General features: G+C 40.7%; 1 protein-coding gene across 1 annotated transcript; it reads left to right on the forward strand.

Moving 5' to 3' along the window:
• Nucleotides 1–10,627: 10,627 nt before the first annotated feature.
• Nucleotides 10,628–13,205, forward strand: LOC133541077 (somatostatin receptor type 2-like). Its single transcript, XM_061884163.1, has one exon. The coding sequence runs from the start codon at nucleotides 10,661–10,663 to the stop codon at nucleotides 11,774–11,776; it is 1,116 nt and encodes a 371-aa protein (XP_061740147.1). The 5' UTR covers nucleotides 10,628–10,660; the 3' UTR covers nucleotides 11,777–13,205.
• The last annotated feature ends 8,043 nt before the right edge of the window (nucleotides 13,206–21,248 follow it).

Raw genomic sequence — 21,248 nt, forward strand, 5'->3', positions numbered from 1 at the left:
CGTGATGTGACAGGTGGTAACAGTACACCTACTTTGAGACAAGAGCTATAGTGATGCATGCTTGCTTATGGTTTGAGATCATATTCAACAATTGCGAAAACACCTTTCTACTGTCAATATCGGCTGCTGAGTTTCATTTTTTAATGTTTTCTGCTGAGTGCCACAAAGAAAAGGCATCGAATCTTAAGAGATGGCTATGCAGAACGAAGATAAAAATGAACTTGCTGTAAAGTAAACAAAAACCGAATGCTGGACGACAGCACAGACTTACAGCGTGTGGAGCAGCAGACGGCGTCCACAAAGTACATTTGTACGTGACATGAAAGTAGGAGCACAAGACAAAAACTAAAACACTACACACAGGAAAACACCCAAAAAAAACATCCAAATAAGTCAAGGCGTGATGTGACAGGTGGTAACAGTACACCTACTTTGAGACAAGAGCTGTAGTGATGCATGCTTGCTTACGGTTTGAGATCCTATCCAACAATTGCGAAAACAACTTTTTACTGTCAATATCGGCTGCTGAGTTTCATTTTTTAATGTTTTCTGCTGAGTGCCACAAAGAAAAGGCATCGAATCTTAAGAGATGGCTATGCAGAACGAAGCTAAAAATGAACTTGCTGTAAAGTAAACAAAAACCGAATGCTGGACGACAGCAAAGACTTACAGCGTGTGGAGCAGCAGACGGCGTCCACAAAGTACATTCGTACGTGACAGGACAGTAGGAGCACAAGACAAAAACTAAAACACTACACACAGGAAAACACAAAAAAAAAATCCAAATAAGTCAAGGCGTGACAGTACACCTACTTTGAGACAAGAGCTATAGTGATGCATGCTTGCTTATGGTTTGAGATCATATTCAACAATTGCGAAAACAACTTTTTACTGTCAATATCGGCTGCTGAGATTCATTTTTTAATGTTTTCTGCGGGTTTTGTGCCTGGGGATTTTTTTTTCTCTGAAAAAAAAACACAGACCTACATAACTGCAACCAAATTCCTCGCATAGTAGCCATGTAAAATGATCATTTTGATCAATTGATGTGCATTTTTTTGTCCCCCTGGTCCATGATTACTTTAAAATTGTGAGCAAAAAAGAAATAGAAAATAATCGCCATTTCCCGACTTCGCTGCTGTTCCATAGACACATGGCCTGTGTTTCGTCATGCTTTTTAGAATTTCCTCAAACATCTAAACAAAAACATCAGTATATGAGGACGCAAAATAGAACACTAGCGTTTTTGTGCACCAGGACTGCTCTTCTTTCTTGGTTTATCCTTTTCTTCTCTCAAGGGAGCTCTAGATTTTCTGGATTGCATGTATCCGGATTTGTTTTAAATTTCATTCTATCCAAACTTAGAAAAAAGTCTTTCTTTGGAGTCCGAATCATTAAGATAATTGCTAAAAATGACATTCCAATCGCTTGGAATCAATCAGTTTGACGGGAGAGGTCCATACTTTCCTCATATTCCCATCATTTGAAAAAGCATGCAGGCTGACCCCTTCCTTAGTTGTATTACTACAACCTGCAACAATGCATCGGGCAGACATATGTGATCATTCCTTCAAATTCTTGCAGAATTTGAAGGAATGAAAATGCTACCAAATTACATACTACACAATACGGAATTGCCTTCAGTTTTTTGTAGGTAGCGTCGGCAGGCTGATACAGACCCGCCCACATTCTGCAGCTAAAAGTAAGCTTTCAAAAATGTGATGGAACTTGTCAGTAAACAAGCCTAAAAGTCTATTTTTGGGGAATTTTACCTCTAAACATCATTTGTCGGTATTAAAGTACCAGTGGAGTGAAAAAGCAAGTTGACTTTGTATGCTTGTGTTTCATTGTATGCATTAAACCATATCTAATTGTATTTACAATACGCTAAATATGTGAAAATACCCACTAAAAATGAAAAAAAAATTCACAAATTCAGTCGGACATTTTGAATATTCTTTTGCAATTTCCGTAGCTTCTACGTCACTGGAGTAACGCTTCTGCACTCTGACCATATTATCAGATCAGTCATACTGGAAATATGCAAAAATTGGAAAAATATGTGTTTTTTTTATCAATCGCAATCCTTTTGAAAGTCAAGAACACATATGTTTGGCTTTTTTTTATGTTTTCTAAATCATAAATAAACAGCTAACAATTCAGTCAACGGGATCGATGTTTCTCTATTGCGCCCATGCAATCTCTAAAAACCGCCAAAAACATGACGTGACCTGAAAATTGATCAAAAATGAGTGATATTGTTATTATAAGCGCCAAGGCACACAGACTATTTTAGCGGGGCATTGATAGCGGTTGAGCTAATGCTAGCTTATGCTGCTATTGTTGACACATTGAGCCGGCGGCTTCTTCTGCTTCGTCTCAAACTTGCTAAAAGTCAATTCTAGATTATACTTCATGCAGCTCTCACCTGGTAGTATACAAATGTGGCCAAGGATGGACAGGCTGGTCGACTTTTTTTGAACCCTTCGTGGAGATTGCGATTGAATCTTCATCTAAACGGAATTATGTGAGCGTCCCATCGGTCATCATCCCAGTGGAAATGGTACAGTTTGTGTTTAAAAAATGTCTTGAAAAATTATGAATTATTATGATTAATTTTTATGTTTTCTGCTGATGTAAACGTGTTACATATAGGGTACATCAATTAAGCACTCGGGTTCTAAAACTTATTGGTCATCATATTTGTTTTCGGGTTCAAGAATAAAAGGTTAAGGATCATAATTTGTTCCAAAGTAATCGTTGTTGCCTCTCACAAAGTCTGATTGATGAGCATTGTTGTTGATGGGGAAAGGATCTTTGGATCCTAACGCTAAGTCATTCATCACGTGACTGCCTTGCTCATTAACTCTCAAAATGGTAAGATTGATATCATTTTGATCATACCTACTTATTCGCAAACTTTGTAAGTCTTTGGGTGTCATAAATCGGATATATATATGATGATAGCTTATATATGATGATAGCTTCAATATAGAGGCAATTTGTTTATCTGATCTACTGGTACTTTAAAGGAGCCCTTTAAAATTTACGAAAGGTGTGCAGAAGCAGATTTGACTTGTATTATGAAGATAAAATTGTCTCATTTGCTGGTGGTTGATTTGCGAGAAGAACAATTTTACAATTGTAATCTAATATTAAAATAAAATTCCCCCAAAATCCAGCAACACTGACAGCATGTCTTCATGTTTACTACATCAGTGGTTCTCAAACTTTGTTCACTAAATACCACCTCAGAAAACACTTGGCTCTCCAAGTACCAGCATAATGACCAACAGTAAAATACAGTAGCATAGTAGTCCTAGGTAGTCATTAAAAACAAGGCTAAAGTTTTATTTAACAAGTATATTCAATATTGTAACATTACACACAATTTGAACAGTAACACTGAGTATTTAATGAAGTGATTGGGAATTTATAGGATTTTTCCGGTTCCGTTTCCACTTTTAAGTCGGTTCTTTATCGGTTCACTTATCGATTCTTACTAGGAAAAAAATAACAAAAATATTGATGAGCAACAATTTTGTTTAGTTTAGTGGTGACATGACCTCATAGCCACCAGGAAGGTGTTAAAAGGCACATAGCATGGAAAAAAACTATTTTAAAAATAATGAAATAAAAACTTCGGTAGAATTTAACACAATCAAACAAGTGGAAAATACACAATAATATTTGTCATCTGCCTACAAAATGTACCATGCAAAGGTTTGTTTCGATTTACCAGCTGAAAATAATATACTGACGTGGGCTCATAACATGCAACTCAAGATATTTCAAGCTTTTTTTTTATAAAAGTCTTGATGATTATGGATTACGGTTTATGAAAACCTTGAATTGAAAATCTCAGAAAATGTGGAGTTTTCAAAAACTGTAAGCCACGGCTGACAAACGTACGGCCCGGGGGCAGGATCAGGCCCGCAAACAGTTTTTTTCTGGCCCACGGCATGAGTTTGCTAAGTATAAAAATAAACCTGAAGTTTTTGAATGAAAAAAACTGCTGTTCTAAATGTGTCCACTAGATGTCACAATAGCAATTCTTTGTATTTTTGTAAATGGTGCTACATATGTCTAAAATGAACGACATGTTAGTACATTAGTTGAGGAAATTGAAAACACTACATAAATCAATTCCTTTAATTTGATTATGATGTAATTGTTTTATCTTGAAAAATTTTAAATTAGCACAAATGAGTTGACTGATGAACATTATCACATAATTTATTCAGAAAATATAAATAACGACAAATAAAGATAAACTACTATCAACCACAACATGTAAGTGTAAAAAAAACAACACTATTATTTTTACAATTTCAGAATGTGCTTGTTCTATTTTCAAACAAAGAAAACAAAATCTGAAGTTGTCTTTATTTTTAAGTTATCGTGCCGTGATTTTACCAGTGCGGCCCACTTTGGAGTAGATTTTTCTCCACGTGGCCCCCGATCTAAAATAAGTTTGACACCCCTAGATGTCATCAAAATGACAACAAATAAAGGCTTGACACATCTCACTTTACATGTAAGGAGTTAATATCACATATTAGTTTCACATTTGAAGTTGAATTACTGACGTAAATGGACTTTTACACAATATTCTCATTGTATGAGTTTCACCTACTGCTCGCTAGTGTTACTAAATCTGAGTTATTGTGCAGAAATATGAGGAAATAACTATAAAAGTACACTTAATCAATTAAAGGTGTTACAAAAAAGATTAGAATAATACTTAATGTTGGATATAAACATACAAACCCTTTATTTATTGAATCAAAATACTGAAATTCCACGACATAGTGAATTTTCAAACAGCTAAAATTATGAACAAAGCAAACTATATTGTCTTTAATGTCCTTTGATGTTTCCCTCTTACACACATGTAAGGGTGATGTGTGCTATGGCTATGAGTTGTTTTTTCCCTTGGCCTCAGTCTGGACCCCCACTCCCCCACCTCAATCATTGTTTACCTATATCTCACCGGAAGTTGGCAGACCCGTCAGCGATCCTGTTCTGTCTCCCTGTAATGTTTGATCCTGTTCTGTCTCCCTGTAATGTTTGATCCTGTTCTGTCTCCCTGTAATGTTTGATCCTGTTCTGTCTCCCTGTAATGTTTGTCTGATATTGAATGGGATTGTGCTAAAATGTTTTATTTCCCTCAGGGATTAATAAAGTATTTCTGATTCTGATTACCTGTTACCCGAGAATATACAATAATTATTCTCTACAAAAGAGGAGAAATATAACTTTAGACAAAAAGGCAATTTTAAAACATTTGTACGCACGTACAACACTTAAAACCTTCAGTATATCAGTATGTGGAATTAAAATTATGGAATGGATTAAGCAAAGAAATCAAACACTGTACTAATATGATCTACTTCAAGAAACTCTTCAAACTTAAAGTGTTTTCAAAGTACAAAGAAGAACAATGATAAACATTCGGAATTTATTTATTCCATCCATTTATTTTCTAGATAATTTTACTCATCTCACCATTGGAAATATAACTTTATTATCATGTATTTATTGTTATTGTTATTACTTATGGAGTATATTGTGAATAAATTGAGAACAGGAAGTGAACAAAAGTTTTAGCAACTGTTATGTAAAGGAAAAGGGGTAGGAATAAATAAGCTCTGCTTCTTCCTGCTCCTTTTCGAACATGTTAAATAGAAAAACTGGAAATTGTGATGTATCAAGTTGTATGCATGCATGTTCCAAATAAACTCAAACTCATATAATAAAAATGTCTCACCGAGTGAAAATGTTGGAGGAAAACATGCAACTTTTCTCTGACTGCAATTGAACAGACACCTACCGAAAAAAAACCCAGCGTTGACTCTGGCGACTTCGTCAGTGCTCGGTAACATTCGTCGATCCTGGCCGAGTGGGACTCGTTCTCGCCGCGGGGAAAGCTTGCGGCAGCCGTGAACCGGAGCCATTACTGGCCGGCCCCGAACCTGTCAGAATATGTCTCAGAAGGCATTCATTTCAATATCACAGTTAATGGCGCTAACAATACCTGGTGTGTTTATGTCGGCTGCTGCTGCCTGGGACGGTTCATTTTCACCCGTTTCACAAAGTAAAGAAAACAATGGGATCCACATAACTCTTTGGAAATGTAAAATTAAGTAATACTGCATGGAGTTTTTTTTTTTTGCTTTGTGCTATGTATAAACCAGGGGTCTCAGACACGCGGCCCGCGCCTTAATATGAAAATTTAATGTTAGTTCGGCCCGCGAGTTTTATATGAATGCCGCTTGACAGCGTCACAGCTGCCAACCGTCCCAATTTTTCCGGGACACTCCCGCATTTCAGAGTAATTATTCTCTGTAATGTACGATGGTGTTCACCCAATGAACAATAATAAGGGCGTACAATGATGTCACTACCGCCCTCTGCAGCTTGTTCAAATAGTTTGCCAGCCCAAATAATTGATTGACGAGGGTATTGCAGACACATGTAAGAGACTGCGAGGCATCCTTATTCAACAGCAATACAGGGTGGCCGTTTAAACAACTTTAGGACTCTTACTAATATGCGCCACACTCTGAGCCCACACCAAACAAGAATGACGAACACATTTCAGGAGAACATCCACACTGTAACACAACTTAAACACGACAGAACAAATACCCAGAATCCCATGTATCCTGACTCTTCCGGGCTCCATTATACACCCAGCTACCACCAACCCAACCCTCCTCCGTGCGTCGGTTGAGGTGGGCGGGGTTGGTGGTAGCTGGGTGTATAATGGAGCCCGGAAGACTCAGGATACATGGGATTCTGGGTATTTGTTCTGTCGTGTTTATGTTGTTACGGTGCGGGTGTTCTTCTGAAATGTGCTCGTCATTCTTGTTTGGTGTGGGTTCACAGTGTGGCGCATATTAGTAAGAGTGTTAAAGTTGTTTATATCCCAACCCACAGTGTGATCTGTATGGCTGTTGAAAAAGTATGCCTTGCAGTTGCGTATGCGTTCAGATAGAGGTCGGAGCAAAAATGGGACCGGACGGCCGGCACGCAGATAGCATGGTGAAAATCCTGGCGCGATGACATGTAGAAAGGGTGTTAGAGGCATTGTCATCACGGCACACCGCCAAAGTTGATGTCCGGGTGAAAATCGGAAAATGTTTACCCGGGAGATTTCTGATAGAGACATTGAAATTGGAAATCTACCGGACTTCTACGGGCGGTCGGCAAGTATGCGGCTGAGCCACATCAGAGTGGTCAAAGAGCCGCATGCAGCTCCGGAGCCGCGGGTTGCTGACCCCTGATGTAAAGTATTGTGTGTGTTCAAATGTTTTAGAATATTGGTCCTCTTTGCAATTATTACAAGTAGCAATCTTTTCTTGTAAAATGTCGGCAAACTTCTTCCTTTTTCCGCCCGAGTGCCGCCATGTCGCTTTTTGACGTCACGTTGCGTGATGACATCATCCTCACCCGAAAGAACGGTTAACGAAATCGGTTGACATGATCCCACTCAATTAGTCAAGAAGAGACCTGTTTTTTTGTTTCGTTTCATACCAACTTCCTATGGAAATGTTTCATTTTCGGGTTTGATCCTTTTTTTCTCTCATTTGGGGAATTAAAAAAAAAAACGAGTGAGTTTGATTATTGAATTGCATTACTGCTGACACAATATGGCTTTATAAAATCATGATCATAATTAAAGATCAAATAGCTTTTGAATTTACTTTCCCTAAATATCTAAAAGTATTTATATTCTCTTTACGTCCTATTATGCTTGTTCCAGTACTAGTGTTTTTGGTTTCGGTTTGTATACGAAATCTGCCCGGGGCCTTCAGAGTCTACAATGCACTGTAAGCGATCGGGGACATACAGTTGATAGACTGTTGCGATAGCCAATCAGATCACGAGTTGTCGTCAGTATCGCACTGGCCTTACCTTGAACGTGACATTTACGCGTCCTGTGATTGGATACTCATCAAAAACGTTAGCGGATGAATTTGAGAACACATACAGTTGATAGACAGTTGTGATAGCCAATCAGATCACAAGTTGTTGACAGTAGCCCATCTAGGTAGCCTGATTGATTGATTGAAACTTTTATTAGTAGATTGCACAGTACAGTACATCTTCCGTACAATTGACCACTAAATGGTAACGCCCCAATAAGTTTTTCAACTTCTTTAAGTCGGGGTCCATGTTAATCAATTCATGGTAGCGAGATGTTACAACGATGTTAACGAGACTGTGATTGGATACTCACTTGTGAGTCCCAAAGTCAGTATCCAATCACAAGTCGTAACTTAGCAGGAAGTGTTGACCCACTAAGAAGGAGAACAAAACGTTGAATAGGTGGCAGATATATAGTGATGTTATGAGATAGGTAACATAAGAACTCCATTACCCAGCATGCCACAGTAGTGATGAGCATGCGCGGTAGCCCCCGTTTAGGGCGTTGAATGTAGCCATGCCAGCAGCTGGATGTTATTGACGAGCACGCTGTGAAACCCATTTTTTCATGTTTAATATGTTTTTTGCTATTTTAATTGGGACAGTACCACATAAGATATGTTTTAATAGCTGATGCGGGTTTATTGATTCTTAAATGCGCAAGAAAATAACCCGTTTTGTACGCTGTTGATGTGCGTCAATGCACAGTAGGGCGTAAAAGTATAGTATTTCTCCAGCGATGGTCATGTGGTGACTAGAGATGTCCGATAATATCGGACTGCCGATATTATCGGTCCATAAATGCTTTAAAATGTAATATCGGAAATTATCGGTTTCAAATTTATCGGTATCGGTCTCAAAAAGTAAAATTTATGACTTCTTAAAATGCCGCTGTGTACACGGACGTAGGGAGAAGTGCAGAGCGCCAATAAACTTTAGAAGCACTGCTTTTGCATGCCGGTTCAGTCACATAATATCTACGGCTTTTCACACACACAAGTGAATGCAACGCATACTTGGTCAACAGCCGTACAGGTCACAGTGAGGGTGGCCGTATAAACAAATTTAACACTGTTCCAAATATGCGCCACACTGTGAACCCACACCAAACAAGAATGACAAACACATTTCGGGAGAACATCCTCACCGTAACACAACATAAACACAACAGAACAAATACCCAAAATCCCTTGTAGCACTAACTCTTCCGGGACGCTACAATATACAATGCCCGCTACCCCCGACCCCTCCCCACCCATCCCCCCCACACACACACCTCATGCTCTCTCAGGGAGAGCATGTCCCAAATTTCAAGCTGCTGTTTTGAGGCATGTTAAGAAAAAAAATGCACTTTGTGACTTCAATAATTAATATGGCAGTACCATGTTGGCATTTTTTCCCATAACTTGAGTTGATTTATTTGGGAAAACCTTGTTACATTGTTTAATGCATCCATCGAGGCATCACAACAAAATCAGGCATAATAATGTGTTAATTCCACGACTGTATATATCAGTCTCGATTGATATCGGTCTCGGTATTAAGAGTTGGACAATATCGGATATCGGCAAAAAAGCCATTATCGGACATCTGTAGAGGTGACATAAATGATGGTATTTTGAGAGGTAATCATTGAAGTCGGATATCACTGAAGGCCTGGGTGGGAAACGCACAGCCCGCCACTGGCGTTAAACTACGTAACTGGTGTGTCTGAAAAGTTCCGGGATTCTTCAATATGAGGGGCATGGTTTTTGGCATTAATCCAGGACAAAAAGATCCTGCGGCGTTTGCTTTGTTCTGTGCCTGTTTACAAAGCCCTGGGCGTCTGGTAGTTCATGGCCAAGAAGAACATCGCCGTGGCAATGGTTCCGAGGCGAGAGTTGTGGCAGGACGACTCAGAGCTTTGTTCCTTGTTTCGTAAATTCAAAGGGACCGGTTTGAAGACATGGACGAGTTCAAGAATCTTCAGTGCATGAAGAAGTATAAGAAAAGGGTTGGACTCCAAGGGGAAAAACTTGTAGTTTGGAGTTGAAATGTCGTTGTGGCTTGTGCAGCCCTTTGAGACATTTGTGATTAAGGGCTATATAAGTACAATTTGATTGATTGATTTATTAATTGATTGACATATATTTAATCTCCATCCATCCATGTTCTACCGCTTGTCCCTTTTGGGGTCGAGGGGGGTGCTGGAGCCTATTTCAGCTGCCTTCGGGTGGAAGGCGGGGAACACCCTGGACAAGTCGCCACCTCATCGCAGGGCCAACACAGATAGACAGACAACATTCACACTCACATTCACACACTAGGGCCAATTTAGTGTTGCCAATCAACTGATCCCCAGGTGCATGTCTTTGGAAGTGGGAGAAAGCCGGAGTACCCGGAGGGAACCCACGCATTCACGGGGGAGAACATGCAAACTTCACACAGAACTCAGGATTACTCAGGACCTTCGTATTGTGAGGCACGTTCACTAACCCCTCTCCCACCGTGCTGCCCTTATATTTTATGTCTTCCAGCTTTATTAGTCCGACATTTTTGTGACGTCCCCGTGCAAAAGCAAACTATTGTTTTGTTTTAATTTTTGTACTAAAACTCTCACCATTGGGTCCACACCAGTTTCCGACTCTATTGTTTCACTTCCTGTACAATTTCCCACTGATTCAATATTGTTTCATCCTCAGGCAGGATGTTATAATCCAGAGTGACAGAGAGAGAAAGCTCGGACATCATGGACTCGTGGATCTTTCCGTCGTCCCCTCCGAACATGTCGGATCACCTGATGTACGACAGCTTCCTGCCGGCCAACGAGTCAGACCCGCAGAGGAACGACACGGACCAGAGCTTCAACCGGACCAGCACGGTGGTAATCACCTGCATGTACTTCCTGGTGTGCGCCATGGGCCTGTGCGGCAACGCGCTGGTCATCTACGTCATCCTGCGCTACGCCAAGATGAAGACGGTGACCAACATCTACATCCTCAACTTGGCGGTGGCCGACGTGCTCTTCATGCTGGGCCTGCCCTTCATCGCCATCCAGTTGGCCCTGGTCCACTGGCCGTTCGGCCCGGTGCTGTGCAGGGTGGTGATGACCGTCGACTCGCTCAACCAGTTCACCTCCATTTTCTGCCTGATGGTGATGAGCATCGACCGCTACCTGGCCGTGGTGCATCCCATCAAGTCCACCAAGTGGCGCAAGCCCCGCATGGCGAAGACCATCAACCTGACGGTGTGGGGAGTGTCTCTGCTGGTGAACCTGCCCATTGTCATTTACAGCGGTGTCATCACCAAACACGACGGCTGCTTCTGCACCATCGTCTGGCCCGAGCCCCAGGAAGCCTACTACACCGCCTTCATGTTCTACACCTTCATCCTGGGCTTCTTCCTGCCCCTCCTGGTCATCTGCCTCTGCTACCTCTTCATCATCATCAAGGTGAAGTCGTCAGGAATCCGGGTCAGCTCCTCCTCCAAAAGACGGCGCTCGGAGAGGAAAGTCACCCGCATGGTGTCCATCGTGGTGGCCGTTTTCGTCTTCTGCTGGCTGCCGTTCTACGTCTTCAACGTGACTTCGGTGACAGGCACCATCAGCACCACCCCTGTGCTGCGTAGCACCTTCGCCTTCGTGGTGGTCCTGGGCTACGCCAACAGCTGCGCCAACCCCATCCTGTACGCCTTCCTGTCGGAGAACTTCAAGAAGAGCTTCCAGAACGTCCTGTGCCTCAAGAAGGTGGGGGGTCTGGATGAGGCGGAACGCAGCGACAGTCGACAGGACAAGTCCCGCATGATGGCCGACCCCACGGAAACACAAAGTACTCTTCTGAACGGGGACTTGCAGACCAGCATCTGACTAAGCCCTTGACTGCAGACCAGCATTTTCGATGGGAGACAGGTCTGTACTCCTCTGAACGGGGACCTGCAGACCAGCATCTGACTAAGCCCTTGACTGCAGACCTGCATTTTCGATGGGAGACAGGTCTGTACTCCTCTGAACGGGGACCTGCAGACCAGCATCTGACTAAGCCCTTGACTGCAGACCAGCATTTTCGATGGGAGACAGGTCTGTACTCTTATGAACGGGGACCTGCAGACCAGCATCTGACTAAGCCCTTGATTGACTGGGCAGATCTCTTCTTGTGCGCCTGTCAATCTAACTTTTGAGGATGCACAGCTGGAAATGACAAAAAGTAAACACAGATGCTAAAGTACTGCACTCCACAGTCTTCTCTCGGAACTCCTTCCATTGTTCCCATGTCTCCTTACGACCGACTTCCATTTTCCCAAGGTACTTTTGAAAGTAGAGTGGAACGGTGGAAAGGGAGTCATACTTGCCAGCCCTCCTGATTTGCCCGGGAGACTCCCGAATTTTAGTGCACCTCCCGAAAATCTCCCGGGGCAACTATTCTTCCGATTTCCACCCGGACAACAATATTGGGGGCGTGCCTTAAAGGCACTGCCTTTAGTGTCCTCTACAACCTGGGGTCTCGTCCGATTTTCCTCCATTCAAACAGTTTTCCGGCCCAGTAACATAATATTTGCAGCTTTTACAAACACACAAGTGAATGCAACGCATACTTGGTCAACAGCCATACAGGTCACACTGTGGGTGGCCGTGTAAACAACTTTAACACTGTTACAAATATGCGCCACACTATGAAACCAAACCAAACAAGAATGACAAACACATTCCGGCACCGTAATACAACATAAACACAACAGAACAAATACCCAGAACCCCTTGCAGCACTAACTCTTCCGGGACGCTACAATATACACCGCCCGCTACCATCCAAACCCTTCTCCCCAACCCCCACATCTTCCAAATTCAGAGGTCTCAAGGTTGGCAAGTATGAAGTGTGTAACCGAAAGAGATGCGTTGTTTTTCCTATTTGGCAGATGCAAACCGACTCCGTGGCAATGTTTGCTCAAAGGCTATTAATAACATCTGGACTGTTGGCCGGGAGCGTATTGACATGAGAAAATAATGAACTCACACTTCTTTGGAGCTAGTGGAGTATTTGTTTTGTCCTGTTGTGACTTAAGAGGACTTTGAAAAATCAATTTCAAAGTCCAACCTCTTTTACATGTAAACTTCAGCATCCTGGCCTAATGTACAGAGCGTAAAACATGTTAGTGTTATTTATTTATGTGTTTGTACATAGAGACAAAAATATACACAGAGCTATACTTTTTTCCACATTTTGTCATATTACAGACTTATTTCAATATTGAATAAAATAATTTTTGTCTTCAAAAATCTACACACAATACCCCATAATGACAATGTTATTTTTTTATTTTTTTTTTTACTTTGCAAATTTGATAAAAATAAAAAAGTAAAAGTCACATAAGTATTCACAGTCTTTGCTCAATACTTTGTTGATGCAGCTTTGGCAGCAATTTTTTTAAATACGATGCCACAAGCTTGGCACACTTATCTTTGGGCAGTTTCGCCCATTCCACTTTGCAGCATCTCTCCAGGTCCATAAGGCTGGATCGGAAGCGTTGTTTTTTTTTTTTTTATATATATATCCAGGGTGTCTCTGTACATTGCTGCATTCATCTTTCCCTCCATTCTGATTTGCGTCCCAATCATACTTGCCAACCTTCCCGATTTTACCGGGAAACTCCCGAATTTCAGTGCTAATTCCAAAATCTCCCGGGGCAACCATTCTCCCGAATTTCTCCCGATTTCCACCTGGACAACAATATTGGGGGCGTGCCTTAAAGGCACTGCCTTTAGCGTCCTCTCTCACCTGAAAAGGAGACTATTATATATGTCTCCGTTATCCATAGATTTATCTATAACCCATAAAGTAGGCAGCCAGGGAGCTATTTCTCAGCGTGTGTTTTATTCCAACCGGCACATTAATACACTGACACACAACATCCGGATTCCCATCATGCATTGCTTCAAAACTACGGCAAGCAGTAATGTCCAAAAAACATAACAGAGACGAAGCAGAAAAACGAAGAAGAGACATGGCGACGACGTGTAAGAAGTAGAAGTACGCTTACAAGTTCCGAAATGATTGGAAAAAATAATTTCAGTTCATCCAGGACAGCTCCAAGGGGAAGGAGTATGCTGCCTGCAAATTTTTCAGATCAGACTTCTGCATTGAACATGGTGGCCCAACGGATATACTCATTCATGAACGGATTTTATATATATATATATATATATACATATATATATATATATATACACACACACACACACACACTGCTACCCCCCTATCTACCGAATTCGGAGGTCTCAAGGTTGGCAAGTATGGTCCCAGTTCCTGCCGCTGAAAAACAACCCCACAGCATGATGCTGCCACCACCCTGCTTCACTGTATGGTATTGGTCTATTTCTTCCAAACATGATGCCTGGCATTCACACCAAAAAGTTCCAATCTTTGTCTCATCATACCAGAGAATGTTGTTTCTCATGGTCTGAGAGTCTTTCATGTGCATTTTGGCAAACATTTGACGAAGAAATGGCTTCCGTCTGGTCACTATAACATGCAGGCCTGATTGGTGGATTGCAGCAGAGATGTTTGTCCTTCGATAAGGTTTTCCAACTCTCCTTAGAGGAGTGACCTTGGGCTTCTTGGTCACCTCCCTGACAAGACTAATATGAAGCTTGGCTACATTCGGGTAGAAGGCTGGGGAACATACTGGACAAGTTGCCACCTCATCACAGTGTGAATATTTATCTTTATATACATGTGATTTTTTTTCTTTTTTTTAACATTTTCAAAATTCCAAAAAAAAGGAAAATACTTTTACACATTGTCATTACGGGGAATTGTATGCAGAATTTTGAGGAAAAAAAATGAATGTATTCTATTCTGAAATAAGGCTGTGACATAAAATGTGGAATAAGTGAAGCGCTGTGAATACTTTCTGGAGGCACTGTACATACATTTGTTTTTTGTTCTTTTTTAAATATTCTAGCTATAATATGGAGGAGGGTTTTATGCCAAAAATAAGGCATTGTAAAGTGCAAAAAAGAAACAACTTAAATGTAAAAAAAAAAAAGTAAATAAATACATGTTTATGTGGAAATGTGAAAACAAAAGCAATTAATATGTACACAACTCTTTTGGGTGGCATGGCACATATGGACTTCATAAACACACATTTTCAGCAGGATGGCAGAAAAAAAAAGCTGGTACTAATCCCGGTTTGTACTCACTATCCATATGCACTGTGTTCTGAGAGATTTTGTCCACATTAAATATTTCCTTAAACATTTTTTAGGGAGAATATTGCTGCTGGAGTTTGCACATGCTCATCATGCTGTAAAATAAGACCACAGTTAAGTTGTTCTGGTACTAGATGCAAATGAGAAAGAGAACTAAAGCTTTTTTTTTTAATTATTATTATTAAGAGAATGCCAACTGAATAATGCATGTTATAATGACTCGCATTTGTTGTTGTTGTTTTTTTTAGTATTCAACTGTGTCTGCATGATTCTCCAGTATTAAAAGTGAAAGAATTGTGAGCATACAACTCCATTAAGAGGATATAAGGTCCTTTTTATCCCCCAGTAAGAGACTTGCTACATTTCAAGTGTATTTGATCTTCAGCTGCATGAGAAACATGAATTTGAGAAGGGCTAAAAGATGATTTCTGGGCTTTTTTCTTTTTTTTTTAAACCCCAAAATGTTCTATTTTTTTATTTTTATTTTTTTTAACAAGAGTCTATAACAGGGGTCTCAGACACGCAAACGTTATTTTGCGGCCCCCATCTTAATATGAAAGTTTAATGTTAGTGCGGCCCGCGAGTTTTATAAGAATGGCGCTTGACAGCGTTGTGTTATTTGGGTGCAAAATATCGCTTTCAACGTTCTGGGTTGCCCACCTCTGCATTGGTGGAAAAGCGGCATATGAGTGAAAGCGACAGAGACGTTGCTATGGAGACGAGGGGTTTCTTACGTGCCTGGCTGCAGTCGCACCGCAACACCTGTCCGTCAGTAATAACAGTCCCTGATAACCTGGACCAATTCAAACCGTTATTTGTTTTTTTTTATTGTTTAAAGGCCTACTGAAACCCACTACTACCGACCACGCAGTCTGATAGTTTATATATCAATGATGACATATTAACATTGCAACACATGCCAATAAGGCCGGTTTAGTTTACTAAATTGCAATTTAAAATTTCCCGCGAGTTTCTTGTTGAAAACGTCGCGGAATGATGACGCATACACGTGACGTCACGGACTGTCAGGAAATATTAGCGCTGAACCAAACACAGCTAAAAGTCGTCTGCTTTAATCGCATGATTACACAGTATTTTGGACATCCGTGTTGCTGAATCTTTTGCAATTAGTTCATTTAATGATGGAGACTATAAAGAACAATGCTGTTGGTGGAAAGCGGTGTATTGCAGCTGTCTTTAGCACCGAGACACAGCCGGTGTTTCTTTGTTTGTTGTGAAGCAGAGCAGTCAAGCGAACATGATTTCTCTAAGTCAACCAGCATGTTTTTGCATGGGGAAATTGTGATATATATCTTACCGGAGACATCAGTGGATTATTCGTCGTCCTGCAGTAGCTGTTTAAAAAGGCAGCTGGGAGCTTGGCTCCTCGGCTTCTCTCTGAGACACTGTGTGTTCACTGCAGCCATCCGACCTCGAGGTATGTCTTTACAATCTCTAAAATCTCACTAAAACACTATTAAAACAATAAGCAGATAAGGGATCTTCCAGAATTATCCTAGTAAATGTGCCTAATTACATCTGAAACGCTCACACTGCCGCCGCCCGGAGCCGTCGCTTTTTTTTATTGATTTATTTTTTTTCTAGTCCTTCACTATCAATGTCCTAATTCACAAATCTTTCATCCGCGCTCAAATTAATGGGGAAATTGTCGCTTTTTCTGTCCAAATTGGTCTTACTGCTGGTGGCTCCCATTAAAAACAATGTGAATATGTGTGGAGCCCTGCAACTCGTGACGTCACGCGCACATCGTCTGCTACTTCCGGTAAAGGCAGGGCTTTTCTATTAGCAACCAAAAGTTGCAAATTTTATCGTGGATGTTTTCTACTAAATCCTTTCAGCAAAAATATGGCAATATTGCGAAATGATCAAGTATGTCACATAGAATGGACCTGCTATCCCCGTTTAAATAACACAATCTCATTTCAGTAGGCCTTTAGCTTGCTTTGCCTCACATGATAAACATTACATATATTTCTATGTGGAGCCAAATAACAATCCGGGAGCCGTCACTTTTTTGCGTTCGCTATCTACTATTATCCGCCGACCGCCGTGTTGCTGTAGGGAGAAAAAGCGGCACGACACACATTGCGAAAATAACATTATTCTCCGTTCATCGGCTAAATTCAAATATATTCCACAACCCCAAACGTGTCTTTTTCAAAGCCTGCAGTGAAGAGAAAGGTTAGTGATGAGCAAAGACAATTCCAGGAAAAGAGGGAGATGCAATATTTCTTTGTTGAGCACCCCGACGTGTCTTATTTGCACGGAGAAAGATACAATTTGAAACGTCATTATAAAACCTAGACATGCTGAGGCGCATGCAACATTTTTTTTAAAGAAATCTTTTCTTGCGGCCCAGCCTCACCCAGACTCTGCATCAAGTGGCCCCCAAGTAAATTGAGTTCGACACCCCTGGTCTATAATATCACCCACGTGCACGTCGATTGGCCATGAATCCTGATTCCAGGGTGCGTGTGTTGCATAACTCATCACTAGACTGGCTGGTCTTCCACATGTAGGAAGGAGCCAGACATGAAGTGTCTCCGTGTAGAAATGTTGTCTACAACTCACTTTACGTCACTCATTTCCCATCATATTAAGTATTTGAACATGTTTAAGGTAGTGCGTCTTATATTCACTCACATAGCAACAGCAAGTGTTTGCTCCTCTGAATAATTCATGAGCATGGAAATAATACAAGGGATGAAGTGAAGTGAAGTGATCTATATTTATATAGCGCTTTTCTCTAGTGACTCAAAGCGCTTTACATAGTGAAACCCAAAATCCAAGTTACATTTAAACCAGTGTGGGTGGCACTGGGAGCAGGTGGGTAAAGTGTTTTGCCCAAGGACACAACGGCAGTGACTAGGGTGGCGGAAGTGGGAATCGAACCTGCAACCCCCAAGTTGCTGGCACGGCCACTCTACCAACCAAGCTATACCGCCCCTAAACTAAACACGGTACTTCTCACATAACTAAGTAAATAGAAAATGCTTTCCACCACATTTCATACCTTAATGTTTGCAATGTATTTTTTTTGTGCTACTTCCACTATATTGCCAAAAGTATTTGGCCACCCATCTAAATGATTAGAATCAGGTGTCCTAATCACTTGGCCCGGCCATAGGTGTATAAAATCAAGTACTTAGGCATGGAGACTGTTTCTACAAATATTTGTGAAAGAATGGGCCGCTCTCAGTGATTTCCAGCGTGGAACCGTCATAGGATGCCACCTGCGCAAGAAATCAAGTCCTGAAATTTCCTCGCTCCTAAATATTCCAATGTCAACTGTTGGCTTTATTATAGGAAAATGAAAAGAGTTTGGGAACAACAGCAACTCAGCCACTAAGTGGTAGGCCACGTTAACTGACAGAGAGGGGTCAGCGGATGCTGAAGCGCATAGTGTAAAGAAGTTGCGACAGAGCTCCAAACTTCATGTGACCTTCCAATTAGCCCACGCACAGTACGCAGAGACCTTCATGGAATTGGTTTCCATGGCCGTGCGGCTGAATCTAAGCCATACATCACAAAGTCCAATGCAAATCTTTGGATGCAGTGGTGTAAAACATGTGGCCTCTGGACTCTAAAGCAGTGGAGACGCCTTCTCTGGAGTGAAGAATCAAGCTTTTCCATCTGGCAAGCTGATGGACGAGTCTGGGTTTGGAGGTTGCCAGGAGACTGGTACATTTCGAACTGCATTGTGCCGAGTGTGAAATTTGGTGGAGGAGGAATTATGGTGTGAGGTTGTTTTTCAGGAGTTGGATTGGCCCCTTAGTTCCAGTGAAAGGAAATTTGAATGCTCCAGGATACCCAAACATTTTGGATAACTCCATGCTCCAAACATTGTGGGAACAGTTTGGAGCGGGCCCCTTTCTCATCTAGCATGACTGTGCACCGTGCACAAAGCAAAGTCCATAAAGACATGGATGGCAGAATCTGGTGTGGATGAACCTGACTGGCCTGCACAGAGTCCTAACCTGAAGTCAATAGAACACTTTTGGGATGAATTGGAACCGGTGAATGAAAGCCAGGCCTTCTCGGCCAACATCAGTGTGTGACCTCACCAATGCGCTTTTGGAAAAATGGTGGAAAATTCCAATAAACACACTCGGCAACCTTGTGGACAGCCTTCCCAGAAGAGTTGAAGCTGTGATAGCTGCAAAATGTGGACCGACATCATATTGAACCCTATGGGTTAGGAATGGGATGGCACTTCAAGTTCACATGTGAGTCAAGACCGGTGGCCAAATACTTTTGGCAATATAGTGTACATTTTGTACTCTATTTCCTTGTAGTGCATATATTCCGGTACACAATAATATTTACTTAACTGCAGAGAGAAACACATGAGAGGTAAGGTGACTATCCAGAGGGAGTAGTTAGTCAAATACACGTTGAAAATGATTGTTGTATACTGCATAAAGGTTTATTTTCATAAATAATATTTCCTGAGCAATGAAATAATTATTAACAATAATGAAATACGATTTATTTTGCAACCATAAGATAAAAAGCTTTCACTATTTTATATTTTTTTTGTTTTGGGGCGGGGGGACAACTATAAGAAATGTGTACATCTTGTAAATATGTGTAACAAAGTATGTTGAATAATGTTGAGTGGAATCGCATATTATGTTTAAAGAAAAATAGGACTGTCAACATTAACACGATTTACTGTGGCCGCAGAAACATAACAGTGAAACTGCACTTTTTTGAGGCATTTTGCTTATCATTCACGATATTTTCGTAAAACAAGAACACACACATTTGCCGTTTCTGTGCGTTCTAAAGAGCACAAAAAACAAAAACAAAAAAAACTGCTAGTAAGAGGCGGCTGACAATGCAGGTATTGGAGTGTCATCTATTCCACTTACAAGGCCTTCTAAAAAAAAAAAAAAATCTAAATTGTATTTCTTGTTTAGCACTAATGTTACATGATGGTTTAGTGTTTCACTATAACTGAATGTTCTTAGCACACAGCGTCTAAAATGTGTAGCTCATCCTTTGTGTATTCAGGTTAAAAAATAAGGTTCTGGATCAAAACAGTTGTCTTTGTGAGGCCAATTTTCCCAGAAAAGAAGTTCTGGTGATGCTTAAAATGACCAAAAATACTGAAAATATTACATGTTAACATAAATACACGTTACTACATTACATATTAAATAATAGCATGTATAGCAAGTGTTTTAGATGTTTTTAAAGGGTTTTATAACCAGAATAGACTGTATTCCCATACCTGTATTTAAGCCACCACTTGCTAGCCCTTTTTTGCTCTTTAGGATGCACAGAAAATAGTGTGCTGTTGTCTCGCATAGGGAGTGTGATTGACAGGCAAAATAACAAAATAAAAAATGAAGGTCCCTATTAAACATGGATGGTTAGCTGCTTATTAGACAGTCAGTGATCAGGTTAATGCGTTCACATATTGCTTCAAAATACACCCCAACGTGACTTGATGCTTATCAGACTGTTACCAAGTTTTGAACAAATAGATATCGTGGAGTCAAGAAAAAAAAAAAAAAAAAGTTTGTGTATCACATTGTGTTAAAGTGTATTTGTGTCAAAATACCAGGGTTTGTATTAGTTAATGTTAATTATGCACGCAAGTAATTTACTGTAAATATTCAAAGTTACAAAGTGTGATAATCAGTTTTTGTTTCCCATCAGCAATCAATCAATCAATGTTTGTTTATATAGCCCTAAATCACAAGTGTCTCAAAGGGCTGCACAAGCCACGACATCCTCGGTTCAGATCCCACATCAGGGCAAGGAAAAACTCAACCCAGTGGGATGTAAACATTTGTTCCGTCCAAAAACTGTATATATATATTTTTTTTTTAAATCAGACCTTTGGATTTGGATTTATCACCTGTTATTACCCACTTGCATGATTTAAGTTAACTTTAAGAATACAAATATTTAGGCACAAATTCTACTTTGTTGTCAAACTTTCATTCAGGGACATTTTTGAAAAATGTTTTATTTGCATGCACGTTATGTGTTTGCTCAAAACCTGTTAACAGCGTAGTACCATTGTGGTGCATTTTAACATATTGTAACACAACATGTGCCGCCTTTCAGGTCACCATGCATAGTTAATTAAAGAAAT

This window comes from Nerophis ophidion, linkage group LG23, assembly GCF_033978795.1.
Source record: "Nerophis ophidion isolate RoL-2023_Sa linkage group LG23, RoL_Noph_v1.0, whole genome shotgun sequence".
Classification (NCBI taxonomy): Eukaryota; Metazoa; Chordata; class Actinopteri; order Syngnathiformes; family Syngnathidae; genus Nerophis; species Nerophis ophidion.